Below are 14,810 nucleotides of genomic sequence, written 5' to 3' on the forward strand. Positions count from 1 at the left end.
ATACCTACAGCTATAATAAGGGATGCATATAGCAATACAAATACAACTTAATACTACTTTTGTAACAATATCAAAACTGAAAACAAACTATTAAAGATAGTTTATATTTTTATAAATAATAGCATTCGACTCTGATTTTGAGTTATTTTAAGAAAATTTCTAACATATTGAACAGATTGAATTTTAAAAGTTGATAATTACTATAGCATATCGATATTGGCAACTCTGCGTTGTGAGAGAGCAATCAGCTGACACGTTTCTGCGGCAAAAATCCAAATTCCGCGAATTCTCACGCCATCCTACGTCAAAGAGAGAAGGGAGTAGTGTTTTTCACTGTTCACTTTCATTGCGCGCCCATAACGTAGGTCATGTCAGCTAACACGGGCCACGATTCTACGTTCTCCACTGTTTCTGCTATAAGTGTAAGAAAACTGGAAAATGGTTGGTACAGTGATTACAAAAAAAAATCCACCAAAGCGTTTGAAACAGTTTCGCTTGAAAATACCGTGACAAAAATAATAACTATTAAAATTAAAAGTGCCGTTTCAACGCTATTCTAAAAAACAAAAACAAAAAAAACGCTAAAATCTTTAGTGCCGCTACATAAGTATCTGTTGAGTAAAAATTGCTGTGTGAAGTGCCGCAATAGAGGAACAGATAACGTACGTAACGTTTCAACATTTCCATCTAACCGCTGCTGCCATCGTCGCTGCTACCATCAAACAGCTGCTGCCATCAACGCCGCTGCCGTCGTGGGAATGGGCTGCCGCTGCATTCTGTCCAAAAGGGAAATGAGCGCCGGCAAACAGCCGACGCACCAGGTAACGAGTGCGCATTATTGAAAGAGGTGCAAACAAACGAAAATTCAAATAAAAAACAAAGTGTACACTTTCAGTTTTTGGCTCTCCTTTTTCACTATATTGACATACATACGTATATAACAATATATATGTAGATGGGCCATTCCATTAATTGGCGACATGGTTTTGTACCCGTGGTTCTCCGATTTTGACCAAACTTTAGAATATCATAATATAGACCAATAAAAGAATATCTGTTAACTTTTTAGTGGTCAAAGTTACTCCATTGTTTTTTGGCGCGCACTTCAAATTGAGATCAAACAAAAAATTTACTTTTTCTTTTATATTTTAACGACCTCAAAATTGAGTGAAAAAATTTTTAAGTTATCCAATTCTATGTAAATAAATCTCAGCTCTCTAAAAAAATATTTTCAAAATCCAAAAAAACACATTTTTTTCCAAAAACCCGGTTTTTTGTGCTTTTCCCCTAAATTTTTTTCAAAATTGACTTTTCCATTCGATTCCTCGTTAAATTTTACATAAGAATCAGTGTTCAAAAATATGGAACTCTGATCTCATGAACGGCAAAAAAAAATTTTAAAGTTGTCGCTGTACAGTGCAGTCTGTTGAAGGTTGTGTGAAGGAGGTAAATTTTGTATAATATGTAATTTTGTATGTATGTAAATTGTATTCTTAGACTTGAATTAAGAAGAAATCACTGTCTTCATTCATAAAAATATGCGCTGTATATCGACAACTTTGCATTTTATTTTGCTGTTCATGGGATCAGAGTCCCATAGTTTTGAACACTGATTCTTATGTAAAATTTAACGAGAGATCGAATGGAAAAGTCAATTTTGAAAAAAAGTTGATGGAAAAGCACAAAAAAGCGGATTTTTGGAAAAATAATGTTTTTTTGGATTTTGAAAATTTTTTTGGATTTTGAAAATATTTTTATTAGAAAGCTGAGATTTATTTACATAAAATTGGATAACGTAAACATTTTTTTCACTCAATTTTGAGGTCGTTAAAAAATAAAAGAAAAACTATTTTTTTTGTTTGATCTCAGTTTGAAGTGCGCGCCAAAAAACAATGGAGCAACTTCACTACAAAGTTAACAGATATTCTTCGATTGGTCTATATTATGATATTCTAAAGTTTGGTCAAAATCGGAAAACCACGGGTACAAAACCATGTTGCCAATATATATATATTTCTGGCCTAATAATGAAAATAGGCATATTTATCAACGAAAATGATTTCTTTTTTTTTCGTTGGATTTGGCTCGTCTTGGAAGACCCACACGTTCGATTGCTGTTTTGTTTCGGGCTCATACGCATAGATCCATGATTCGTCACCTGTAACGATCTTATAAACGTCTTTTGAAGCACCGCGATCGTATTTTTTCAGCATTTCTTTACACCAATCCACACAAGCCTTTTTTGAGCGATTGTCAAATTGTGCTGGATCCAACGAGAACAAACCATTTTCACGGCCAGGTGTTCATGCAATATCGAATGTATGCTGGTGGGAGAAATGCATAGGCATGCCTCTATCTGAAGGTATGTTACATGACGGTCTTGCATTATCAGTTCACGTACGGCATCGATGTTTTCTGGCACAACGGCTGTTTTTGGACGACCTTCACGAAATTCGTCTTTGAGCGAGCGTCGGCCACGATCGACAAATCAAAAGTTTTCAATACTTTACGTGCTTCTAATTTAAAAATTTAATTTAACAAATGCCAATTCGCTGAAATATCAACAAAATTTTTGGGATATGTCGTGTCCAGAGAGACATAAAGTCGGATCCCTCAAAGATAAAATCCATCCAAATATGAAACCGCCAACTAGAATTAAAGAAATAAAACAATTCCTAGGCATGACAGGATATTATCGTAAATTCATACGGGACTACGCAAAAGTAGCTTATCCTATGGTGAGACTCTTAAAGAAAAATGCTATTTTAGATTTTCAAAATATTGATTTTTTAAACTCTTTTAATAACTTGAAAAAACTTATAACCAGTGAACCTGCCTTGCAACCGCCACATTTTAGTAAAAAATTCATACTCACCACCGATGCTTCGCAATTCGCTGTTGGCTCTGTTTTGAGTCAAAATAGTCACCCAATATGCTACGCTTCTCGTACCCTGTCGGATCACGAAATTCGTTACTCTACTATTGAGAAAGAAGCCTTAGCCATGGTATGGTCTGTGAAACATTTCCGAACTTATTTATATGGTCGAAAGTTCATAATACAAACAGATCATAAGCCTTTAACTTGGTTGCATAATATTAAAGAACCTAATATGAAGCTACAAAGGTGGAAAATTCTACTAAATTAATATGATTTTGAAATTACGTACATATATTAAAGGAAAGGATAATACTGTTGCTGATACTTTAAGCAGATACTTTGTTTCAAATAAATTCAATCAAATTTCTTAGATAGAGATATATACAATAATTTTGGAAGTAGTAAAATTGAAAGTAAAAAAGTAGCATACCATAGTCCTACGTCATTAGATGCAACTGTACACAGCGCGTTAGAAGATAATTTAAAATACATATATATTTATAACGGAAAGGAGTATCAATTGCTATAAGAACCAAATCTACTTGAAATATGGCCAAGAGGAAAAAATATATTTAAAAATCGTTAATAAACTCACATAATAGTGACTCAACATTCTGATCTAAAAAGTATTTTACAGAAAGTCTCATAAACAAGGGCGTTATATGTATTTTTTGTGAAAATAATGAACTTTTTGTAAAATTCCAATATTTGTATGTAAATTTCTTTGAAAATAGCAACCTTAAACTATATAAATCAAATATTAAATTAAATGAAATTACCGATAAGAATGAAATATTAACAATCATAGAAAATGAGCATCTCCATAATAATCATAGGGGTATACAAGAAGTTTTCCTTGAATTGAAAAATATAAGAAATCAAAGCTTACAGGTACTTTGTTGCGAAAATTTGCCTTTTACCACGGATGTTAAACATAGAATAATAACGAAAAGCGATACTCCAATTTACAGTAGACTTTATAGATATCCAGTAGTACATCGCGCAGAAGTAGATAGGCAGATAAAAGATATGTTAGCCCAGGAAATAATCATTCCTACAATTCGCCATTATGGGTTGTACCCAAAAAGGCTGATAAAAACGGAAAACCACAATGGCGTGTAGTTATTGATTATCGAAAACTTAATGAGCAAACAATCGATGATAAGTTCCCAATTCCAAATATGCAGGACATATTTGACAAATTGGAAAATGTTGTTATTTTAGCACCATCGATCTGGCGAAGGGATTTCACCAGATTGAGGTACACCCTAATGATAGAGCCAAAACAGCTTTTTCAACGGCAGATGGTCATTATGAATTCACAAGAATGCCGTTTGGTCTCAAAACAGCACCTGCAACATTTCAGAGGCTCATTAACTATGTTTTAAGAGAACATATAAACAAGATTTGTGTCGTATATTTAGATGACATTTTAATATTTTCTACAAGCTTTGAAGAACACATTCTTTCCATTAAAAAGGTTTTCAATACTTTACGTGCTTCTAATTTAAAAATTCAATTTAACAAATGTCAATTCGCTGAATTATCAACAAAATTTTTGGGACATGTCGTGTCCAGAGAAGGCATAAAGCCGGATCCCTCAAAGATAAAATCTATCGAAAATATGAAACCGCCAACTAGTATTAAAGAAATAAAACAATTCCTAGGCATGACAGGATATTATCGTAAATTCATACGAGACTACGCAAAAGTAGCTTATCCTATGGTGAGACTTTTAAAGAAAAATGCTATTTTAGATTTTCAAAATATTGATTTTTTAAACTCTTTTAATAACTTGAAAAAACTTATAACCAGTGAACCTGTCTTGCAACCGCCAGATTTTAGTAAAAAATTCATACTCACCACCGATGCTTCGCAATTCGCTGTTGGCTCTGTTTTGAATAGTTACCCAATATGCTACACTTCTCGTACCCTGTCGGATCACGAAATTCGTTACTCTACTATTGAGAAAGAAGCCTTAGCCATGGTATGGTCTGTGAAACATTTCCGAACTTATTTATATGTCGAAAGTTCATAATACAAACTGATCATAAGCCTTTAACTTGGTTGCATAATATTAAAGAACCTAATATGAAGCTGCAAATGTGGAAAATTCTACTAAATTAATATGATTTTGAAATTACGTACATATAACGGGTGATTTTTTTGAGGTTAGGATTTTCATGCATTAGTATTTGACAGATCACGTGGGATTTCAGACATGGTGTCAAAGAGAAAGATGCTCAGTATGCTTTGACATTTCATCATGAATAGACTTACTAACGAGCAACGCTTGCAAATCATTGAATTTTTTTACCAAAATCAGTGTTCGGTTCGAAATGTGTTTCGCGCGCGTGTTTTGTTCAGCGATGAGGCTCATTTCTGGTTGAATGGCTACGTAAATAAGCAAAATTGCCGCATTTGGGGTGAAGAGCAACCAGAAGCCGTTCAAGAACTGCCCATGCATCCCGAAAAATGCACTGTTTGGTGTGGTTTGTACGCTGGTGGAATCATTGGACCGTATTTTTTCAAAGATGCTGTTGGACGCAACGTTACGGTGAATGGCGATCGCTATCGTTCGATGCTAACAAACTTTTTGTTGCCAAAAATGGAAGAACTGAACTTGGTTGACATGTGGTTTCAACAAGATGGCGCTACATGCCACACAGCTCGCGATTCTATGGCCATTTTGAGGGAAAACTTCGGACAACAATTCATCTCAAGAAATGGACCCGTAAGTTGGCCACCAAGATCATGCGATTTAACGCCTTTAGACTATTTTTTGTGGGGCTACGTCAAGTCTAAAGTCTACAGAAATAAGCCAGCAACTATTCCAGCTTTGGAAGACAACATTTCCGAAGAAATTCGGGCTATTCCGGCCGAAATGCTCGAAAAAGTTGCCCAAAATTGGACTTTCCGAATGGACCACCTAAGACGCAGCCGCGGTCAACATTTAAATGAAATTATCTTCAAAAAGTAAATGTCATGAACCAATCTAACGTTTCAAATAAAGAACCGATGAGATTTTGCAAATTTTATGCGTTTTTTTTTTAAAAAAAAGTTATCAAGCTCTTAAAAAATCACCCTTTATTAAAGGAAAGGATAATACTGTTGCTGATACTTTAAGCAGATACTTGTTTCAAATAAATTCAATCAAATTTCTTAGATAGAGATATATACAATAATTTTGGAAATAGTAAAATTGAAAGTAAAAAAGTAGCATACCATAGTCCTACGTCATTAGATGCAACGCGTTAGAAGATAATTTAAAATACATATATATTTATAACGGAAAGGAGTATCAATTGCTATAAGAACCAAATCTACTTGAAATATGGCCAAGAGGAAAAAATATATTTAAAAATCGTTAATAAACTCACATAATAGTGACTCAACATTCTGACCTAAAAAGTATTTTACAGAAATGTCTCATAAACAAGGGCGTTATATGTATTTTTTGTGAAAATAATGAACTTTTTGTAAAATTCCAATATTTGTATGTAAATTTCTTTGAAAATAGCAACCTTAAACTATATAAATCAAATATTCAATTAAATGAAATTACCGATAAGAATGAAATATTAACAATCATAGAAAATGAGCATCTCCGTAATAATCATAGGGGTATACAAGAAGTTTTCCTTGAATTGAAAAATAAATACTTTTATCCTAAATTATATAAACTAATAACTCACGCAATAAATAATTGATCAATTTGCCAAGTAGCTAAATTTGATAGAAAACCAGTTAAAATGCCATATCAAGTTACAGAAACGCCCACTCATTTTAATGACATAGTACATATAGACATTTGGTTTCCCAGCAGAAATATAATGTACCTTACAACTATTGACAAATTCTCTAAGTATGCCACTTTTCATAAAATTAATGATAGAAATTGGATAGCAATTTTAGCAGTTATAAAAGAGCGGATTCAATATTTAGGTAAAATGAATAAAATTGTGTTTGACAACGATAGGTGCATTCTACACAGTACAGTACGTTTGTTTTTAAAGGAACAAGATATCCAAATGCATACTACTACAGCGTATTTAAAAACTGGAAACTTTAAATGAGCATCTAAGGTTAATGGAGGCCGACAAAGAAAATAGAGATTTAACTTTGGAAGAAAAACTTTTTAAAATTTTCAACTGCTATAATAATACAATTCATACAACAACAATACTGAAACCCATTGATTTTATAATAAAAAATTTTGATAAAGAGTCCATTGAAGAGCTAAGTAAATTGTACGAAAAACAGAAAGTTGAAAGGATTGGGAAATTGAATAAAAAAAGAGATCATGAACCAAAGGAATTGGTAGATAATATTGTGCTTAAAGACAAATTCCTAAAAATAAACCTAAATACAAAAAACTGGTTGAATATAATAGAAATGGAAATTATGTTACCGACATTTCAAACAATCGCAAAACAAAATATTATAAGACACAATTAAGAAGACGATATGAGTTTCAAAAATAAGTAATTACTAATTTAATAATATTTATTGTATTTATTAAGTAAAAATGTAATTTTAATTTACGAGGTCGCAAATGTCTTAAGGGGGGAGGAGTCATATACCAATACTCCCACTACCAACAACATACACTTCTCTCTTCATTCTTTCTTTACCTGTTTTACTTATCCTCTCATATCTCTTTTTCTCATTTCATAATTTTCATACTTGCTAATTGATCTTTCTTAAACTACGTTCTCTCTTTCCTTAAATAATAATAACAACAACAATAAACACTAGTATTAAGCTCACATACATTATGTTAGCTTCCTAGCTGTAAGGATTGGAAATTGTAATCAATTAATAAAGTTACATTCGAAAAGAACGGACTTGTTATTATATATTATGTTTGCAGATTAACTTAGTTAACATCTTCTACGACAAGTAAACTAGGAAAACGTTTTCAAGTCACAGCACTTTATTGAGAGTTTGACACATTAAATATGATTTTTATCAGTTACTACTAAAACCGACATTTTTACGTTATAAATATTGTTTCGAGGAATCTACAAACGTTGCTTAATTTATGTATAATATATGTACGACAACTTCTTGCTACTCTACTTAAGGGGCTATATCAGTGTAACACTTAAAAAAAAAGGTGCGTGGAGTCCCTACGCGCTGAAGAAGTTATACTTCTTAGTGATATTCAGAAGCAAAATGCGAAACCATCATACATACATATATTATGTCGTTTGCACATTTGTCTGTATGTTTGCGAGAGCAAATGTTCTACAAAAGCATATTTCTATACTTAAACAAACTTATTGGAACAATCGTATGTTTCTTACATGCATAACCAAACCATACTTAAGTCAGCGCAACTTAAGCGTCAATGGTGGTGTTGGTGGTAAGCTTGGAAAGTTAAGATGCTAATACAGGTCCGAATCTTGACAGAATAAATTTTTAATTTTTACTATCGTATACTATAAATTATTTTTAGGCACTAGTGGGCTCGATCAGAACTAAACTCTAAAACATTCTTACTCTTAAGTCTAAGCCTAAGTCGTCCTCACTGCCGCTGCCGTCGTCGCTGTCGTTGCTATGTTTTGTCAGATGCAGTGTCAGCGAATCCCACGATTACGCCGACTTGCGTGTAGTGTGAGTCGTTGCTTGTTTGCGCTATATTTGTGCTGCGCCAGCGTATCCCACGGCTACGGTAGCTTGTGAGTATCGTTTGTTATTGCTTGTCGTTGGATCATAACTCGGGCCGTTGATCATGGATTGGGGTGGTGTTAATGTTCAGCATTGCCTGAAACGGATGTTAGGGTTATTTGGTGGTTTGCGTTTCGAGTTAACTCCTCCCTTCCTAAGTGGGAACGATTCTCTCGGTGACCTCTTTTACTAAGACATTCATTGCCTTTTTCGCGGTGTGTTTTTTATATTTGCTTAGAGCAAGTCGCAAGATTACTAGGATAAAGATTGATGTTATCGTTACTATAAAAAGCAATGTTGTTGAGTTGACTTCTCCTCGAAGAGCGCCAATATGGTTTATATTTTCCGCATTCATTTCATGAAGATAGTTCAAACTCAATGTCTCTATATGTCCTAAAAGATTGACTCTTTGAGCCGTTGGAGTGCCAGGAGTATGAGTGGGAGTATGATTTCGATTGTGGTACTTGTGATCGAAAGTCAAAAGGTAAGTACCGCTGACGGTTTTGCTATCTCCTTTTTCAACCTCTATCGTTGCTGTGGCATTGTTGATAATGACAATGCCGTCATCGATTGCTTTGATGCCCTTATCATGATTGGTAGGACTCGTCCTTCGTGAGGCACGGCGAATAAACTATATTTTTTACAAACAATTTGAGGGATTGGATACTTAACTACAAAGTACAAATTATTATTATTTTGTAAAGCCTTAATGCTAGACATTCCTATTATTTCTATTATAGTTATGTTAGTCGAGTGCTCATTGGTAATATTATTGATATCACTATTATCTAATAAAGGGTGATTTTTTAAGAGCTTGATAACTTTTTTTAAAAAAAAAACGCATAAAATTTGCAAAATCTCATCGGTTCTTTATTTGAAACGTTAGATTGGTTCATGACATTTACTTTTTGAAGATAATTTCATTTAAATGTTGACCGCGGCTGCGTCTTAGGTGGTCCATTCGGAAAGTCCAATTTTGGGCAACTTTTTCGAGCATTTCGGCCGGAATAGCCCGAATTTCTTCGGAAATGTTGTCTTCCAAAGCTGGAATAGTTGCTGGCTTATTTCTGTAGACTTTAGACTTGACGTAGCCCCACAAAAAATAGTCTAAAGGCGTTAAATCGCATGATCTTGGTGGCCAACTTACGGGTCCATTTCTTGAGATGAATTGTTGTCCGAAGTTTTCCCTCAAAATGGCCATAGAATCGCGAGCTGTGTGGCATGTAGCGCCATCTTGTTGAAACCACATGTCAACCAAGTTCAGTTCTTCCATTTTTGGCAACAAAAAGTTTGTTAGCATCGAACGATAGCGATCGCCATTCACCGTAACGTTGCGTCCAACAGCATCTTTGAAAAAATACGGTCCAATGATTCCACCAGCGTACAAACCACACCAAACAGTGCATTTTTCGGGATGCATGGGCAGTTCTTGAACGGCTTCTGGTTGCTCTTCACCCCAAATGCGGCAATTTTGCTTATTTACGTAGCCATTCAACCAGAAATGAGCCTCATCGCTGAACAAAATTTGTCGATAAAAAAGCGGATTTTCTGCCAACTTTTCTAGGGCCCATTCACTGAAAATTCGACGTTGTGGCAGATCGTTCGGCTTCAGTTCTTGCACGAGCTGTATTTTATACGGTTTTACACCAAGATCTTTGCGTAAAATCTTCCATGTGGTCGAATAACACAAACCCAATTGCTGCGAACGGCGACGAATCGACATTTCACGGTCTTCAGCCACACTCTCAGAAACAGACGCAATATTCTCTTCTGTACGCACTGTACGCATTCGTGTGGTTGGTTTAATGTCCAATAAAGTAAACTGAGTGCGAAACTTGGTCACAATCGCATTAATTGTTTGCTCACTTGGTCGATTATGTAGACCATAAATCGGACGTAAAGCGCGAAACACATTTCGAACCGAACACTGATTTTGGTAATAAAAATCAATGATTTGCAAGCGTTGCTCGTTAGTAAGTCTATTCATGATGAAATGTCAAAGCATACTGAGCATCTTTCTCTTTGACACCATGTCTGAAATCCCACGTGATCTGTCAAATACTAATGCATGAAAATCCTAACCTCAAAAAAATCACCCGTTATTATTGGGTTCACTAGGTTCAACTTAGCTAGGGCTATTGAGATTGTGATTGATTGCAGTTCGAGGATTATTACTCTATTTCTTGCAAGTATTGTTTCGTAAAGATCACCTGTGTCTATTGCTTCCTTTCTTGTTGAGTTTATAATTGTGTTTATTGTTTGCGTGATTTCCAAGATTTTTTGCTGTCTGTTATTAGAGTCAATGAGCATATCCTGTCTTAGTTGTAGTCTTTGGAAATCGTCAAAGTCAGGGGTTCCGGCGACGACTTTTAGTGCAGTACGTACAAAGTTTAAGCTTCGTGCCTGTCGATGGTGAATGTCAACGGTTCGAAATAAAGTCACGATGTATTTTATGTCTGCTTCTACTATTTTCTTAATGTGTGTCAATGGGAAAAGGTCCGTAAATTCTGCCGTCTCGTCGTTCAATGTTGCATATAGTGTCAAGTTGGTAAAGTTCGTCAAATAACCGTAATGTTCCCATACTATTGCGTTTCCGTCCAAAATTGGGATGTAGTTGGAGTTGGTGTAGTCAGTTAGCTTTTGTGTTAAAGTGGTCGTCAATAGGAATGTCGATATTATCTTGTAATTTAAAATACAAGACTTAAAGTAATAAAGTGATTAACTAAGGTGTACGAAGGTTGTCTTTGTGGACCCTCCTCCCCTTTATAAGAACGGTGGTGCCTAGGTCCTGTTCGACTACTTTTTCTGTAAATAGTGTTGAGAGTTTATTGCCTAGCCTTCGATTAACTTTCACTAGGACCTTGTCGCCAACGTTATACGTCACATTCTGACGACCCTTATTATGGTATTCGCGATCACTGGCCTGTGCTTTTTCGATACGATTTCGCACTAGTTCCGTAATGTTAGCTGAGCTGGGATGAAGGATGTCTATTGGTTTTTCATGGGTTATTGAATGAATTGTCTTATTCTATTCTATGGTGGCGAGCAAAATCAAGTCAACAGTGTCATCGAGATTTCTTTCTAGTTTTAGACACCTAGCTATTTCAGTTAAGGTACTGTGAAAACGCTCCACTTGCCCGTTTGAGGTGCTATGCAGTGGAGGGGCGTTGGCGATTTTCACATTGTTGTAATTTAGCAAAGTTGATTTTATAGCATTTGAGTTAAGTGACTTTTCGTTGTCACAGTATATAGTTTTAACGTTTGGAAAAATGTTTATTACCTGTAGTATAGGTGGTTTTACGTCTATGATGATTCTAGATGCGATTTTCTGCACTATAGCAAATTTAGAAAACTTATGGACGCAAGTTAGAAAATATTTCTGGTCTGTGGAGAAAATATCAACGTGTAATATTTCACCAGGATTACATGGAACCGATGTTGCCGCAATAACATGCTTCTTTGGATGTCTAATGTATTTAGACTTTGAACATATTCGGCAATTCGCTACTACTTCCCTTGCCCTTTTATGCATCTTCGGGAAAAAATAGTCAGCCAAGATCTGCTTTACATTTTCTTGCGCTGCCCTATGAGCTCTGTTGTGTTCAGCAAATATAATTTCTTGTTGATCACTTTCGCTGAAGATGTCCGTAACCATCTTTTCGGTATGACGGAATCTTACGTTGGGGTGAAGTTCTACCAGTCGGTGTTGAATTTTTGCCAACACTGGTAGGCTGCAATGTATTGCGTTAACTACGCCATCATGAATGACTTCTTGCAGCGTTTTTAGTAATGACTCTACGTCGCAAAATGAAATTACATGTCTGTTTACGGGCTTATCCACCGTGTCTATAGTGTAGGTCAGTGACTCCTCACAGTGCATGGTGGCGCAGTCGGAGCTTGCCTTCATTTCAATTCCTATCATATTCATGTGCTGTCTGGACAACGGGTCAGCGACATGGTTTTCCTTTCATAGAATATAGTTTATAGAAAATTTTTGCGTTGAAGCTTTCTATTAGAGACTTCCATCGTTTGATTTTTGCGTTCGGGTTTTTATCAGAAACTGCAAACGTCAGAGGCTGGTGGTCAGTGTAGATATTCAACTGGTTAACACCGTACAGGTAGTTCCTCAAAGTGTTAAGAGCCCATACGATCGCCACGAGTTCTCTTTCATTTGTTGCCAAATGCTCTTCTCTATCTCTAAGTGTTCTTGAGATCATGGTAATGGGTTTTTTCTCTAGTGAAAGGACGGCCCCCAAACCCCTTGAGGATGCATCGGTTGTTAAGTCAAATGGTTTAGTGAAGTCGGGATATGCTAACGTGACACCTTCTGATGCCAGAATTTCTCTAAGTTTATTAAATGCATCTATACCTTCTGGTGCTAGTTGAATTTTACTTTTTTTGGACTGTGTGGCACTTATTTTGCCATTTTCTCCCTTTAGCATATCAGTCAGAGGTTTTGCAAGGCTGGCAAAATCTTTAATGAAACATCGATAGTAGCTAGCCAATCCAAGAAAGGAACGTAGTCCTCGAAGAGTGGTTGGCTGCTCATAACATTTAATTCCATTGACTTTATCGTGGCTTGTTTTCACACCTCCCCTTGTGACAACAAATCCTAGTTATTTTACCTTGGTCTTGAAGAATTTCAATTTTTCGGCGGATATTCTCATATTTGCCTCATAGATACTCCGCAACACCCATTCGATATCTTTCAAATGGTCTTCTGCCGTTTTTGAATAGACAATTACGTCGTCAACGTAAACGTGGCAGGTTTTGCCAATTTGCTCCCTGAGGACATCGTCGATTGCTCTCTGGAAGATGCTTGGGGCGTTTCTTAGCCCAAAAGGTAAACGACAGAATTCATATTTACCGTTGTTAACGGAGAAAGCGGTTTTCTCCCTGTCTCTTTCTGCTAATTGAATTGCTGGTGAAACCCAGATTTAAGGTCGAGGGTGGTAAAATATTGTGCACCTCTTGCGACAGAATTCATATTTACCGTTGTTAACGGAGAAAGCGGTTTTCTCCCTGTCTCTTTCTGCTAATTGAATTGCTGGTGAAACCCAGATTTAAGGTCGAGGGTGGTAAAATATTGTGCACCTCTTACGACAGAATTCATATTTACCGTTGTTAACGGAGAAAGCGGTTTTCTCCCTGTCTCTTTCTGCTAATTGAATTGCTGGTGAAACCCAGATTTAAGGTCGAGGGTGGTAAAATATTGTGCACCTCTTAAGTTTGACAAGATTACCATTGCGTTTGGCATAGGGTATTTATCTTCGACTGTGACCTCATTCAGTTTCCTGAAATCAATCACAAGACGTTTCTTCTTATTTCTCGTTTGATCTACTCCCTTCTTATCAACGACCCAAATTGGTGACGAGAAGTTCAGCCACTTCTTTGTTTACAAAGTCGGCTACACCCATAGGATATGGGTAAAGTCTCGAGTACACCGGTTCATCGGTTTTTGTTCTGATTGTACCAATTATATTAGTGTTGAAGGGTAGTGACTCGTTAGGGTCAGCAAAAGCCTTATTTCTACTTTTGATAATTTCACAAAATTGCTCACGAACTGAAGATGGAATTTCTTCACTTTTTATGTCGATGAAGTTTACATTTTTACATTCATGGAACTAGAGCTTCTCAGTTTCAGAATCGTGCTTTATTGTACAAATACTGAGGTCTATTTGGGCATTTACCTGATTGAGCAAATCGAGCCCAATTATTCCGTCGAATGTTGTTATATTTGGTAGTATAAAGAAATCTGCAGTTACGCCAAACATCTTAATTATACACTTTTGTGTTACAGGACTATTGCCGTGCAAAGACTTTACTATAAATGGTGTGGACGCTGGAATTATATTTTTTTTAGCTCAGGTATTGGTTTTATGTAATTTTTCGAAGCTCCTGTGTCCACTAATAATTTAATTTTTTTTCCTCGATAACCTACTCCTCGCCTAATCCACGGGAGTAGGGACTTCCCCCTAAAAAATTCAATTGCTCCTCCTCGAGATCTTCAGCTTCATCTTCGGCTTCCTGATTATAAGTTGCCTCACTAACCTTTTCTTGATTTAAGGTATTAATGCGTTGCATCTTTGGTCCAGTAACCCTATCTGAATCTGCCTGTCGTTTTCCCTGCTGTTGATTTGAACTATAACCCTGTCTACTATTATTTTGATTCTGTTGTTGGTATTGGTTGGCTCTCTGTGATGGTTCCCTACGCCAATTTACATTTTGTCTTAGTCTTGAAACCGATGGGTCAACGTCC

At 35.9% G+C, this 14,810-nt stretch overlaps 3 protein-coding genes across 15 annotated transcripts in view; 2 read left to right on the top strand and 1 right to left on the bottom strand.

Moving 5' to 3' along the window:
• The window catches only part of LOC125779304 (piggyBac transposable element-derived protein 3-like), a 45,555-nt gene extending 40,179 nt beyond the window's left edge, over positions 1-5,376 (top strand). For all 4 annotated transcript variants that reach the window (XM_049460575.1, XM_049460576.1, XM_049460578.1 and 1 more), the window contains one exon: positions 1-5,376. This exon is cut by the window's left edge. The gene's annotated coding sequence lies outside the window, so the exon portion shown is untranslated.
• LOC125779365 (uncharacterized) overlaps positions 1-10,622 on the bottom strand; it is a 168,122-nt gene extending 157,500 nt beyond the window's left edge. Inside the window, exon 1 of the mRNA XM_049460696.1 lies at positions 9,374-10,622. Within this exon, the coding sequence (XP_049316653.1) occupies positions 9,453-10,538 (1,086 nt within the window). The 5' untranslated portion in view covers positions 10,539-10,622 and the 3' untranslated portion in view covers positions 9,374-9,452. The remainder of the gene's footprint in view (positions 1-9,373) is intronic.
• The window catches only part of LOC105226621 (plasma membrane calcium-transporting ATPase 3), a 529,385-nt gene that overhangs the window by 309,692 nt on the left and 204,883 nt on the right, over positions 1-14,810 (top strand). The gene's annotated exons all lie outside the window — the stretch shown is intronic.

This window comes from Bactrocera dorsalis, chromosome 6, assembly GCF_023373825.1.
Source record: "Bactrocera dorsalis isolate Fly_Bdor chromosome 6, ASM2337382v1, whole genome shotgun sequence".
Classification (NCBI taxonomy): Eukaryota; Metazoa; Arthropoda; class Insecta; order Diptera; family Tephritidae; genus Bactrocera; species Bactrocera dorsalis.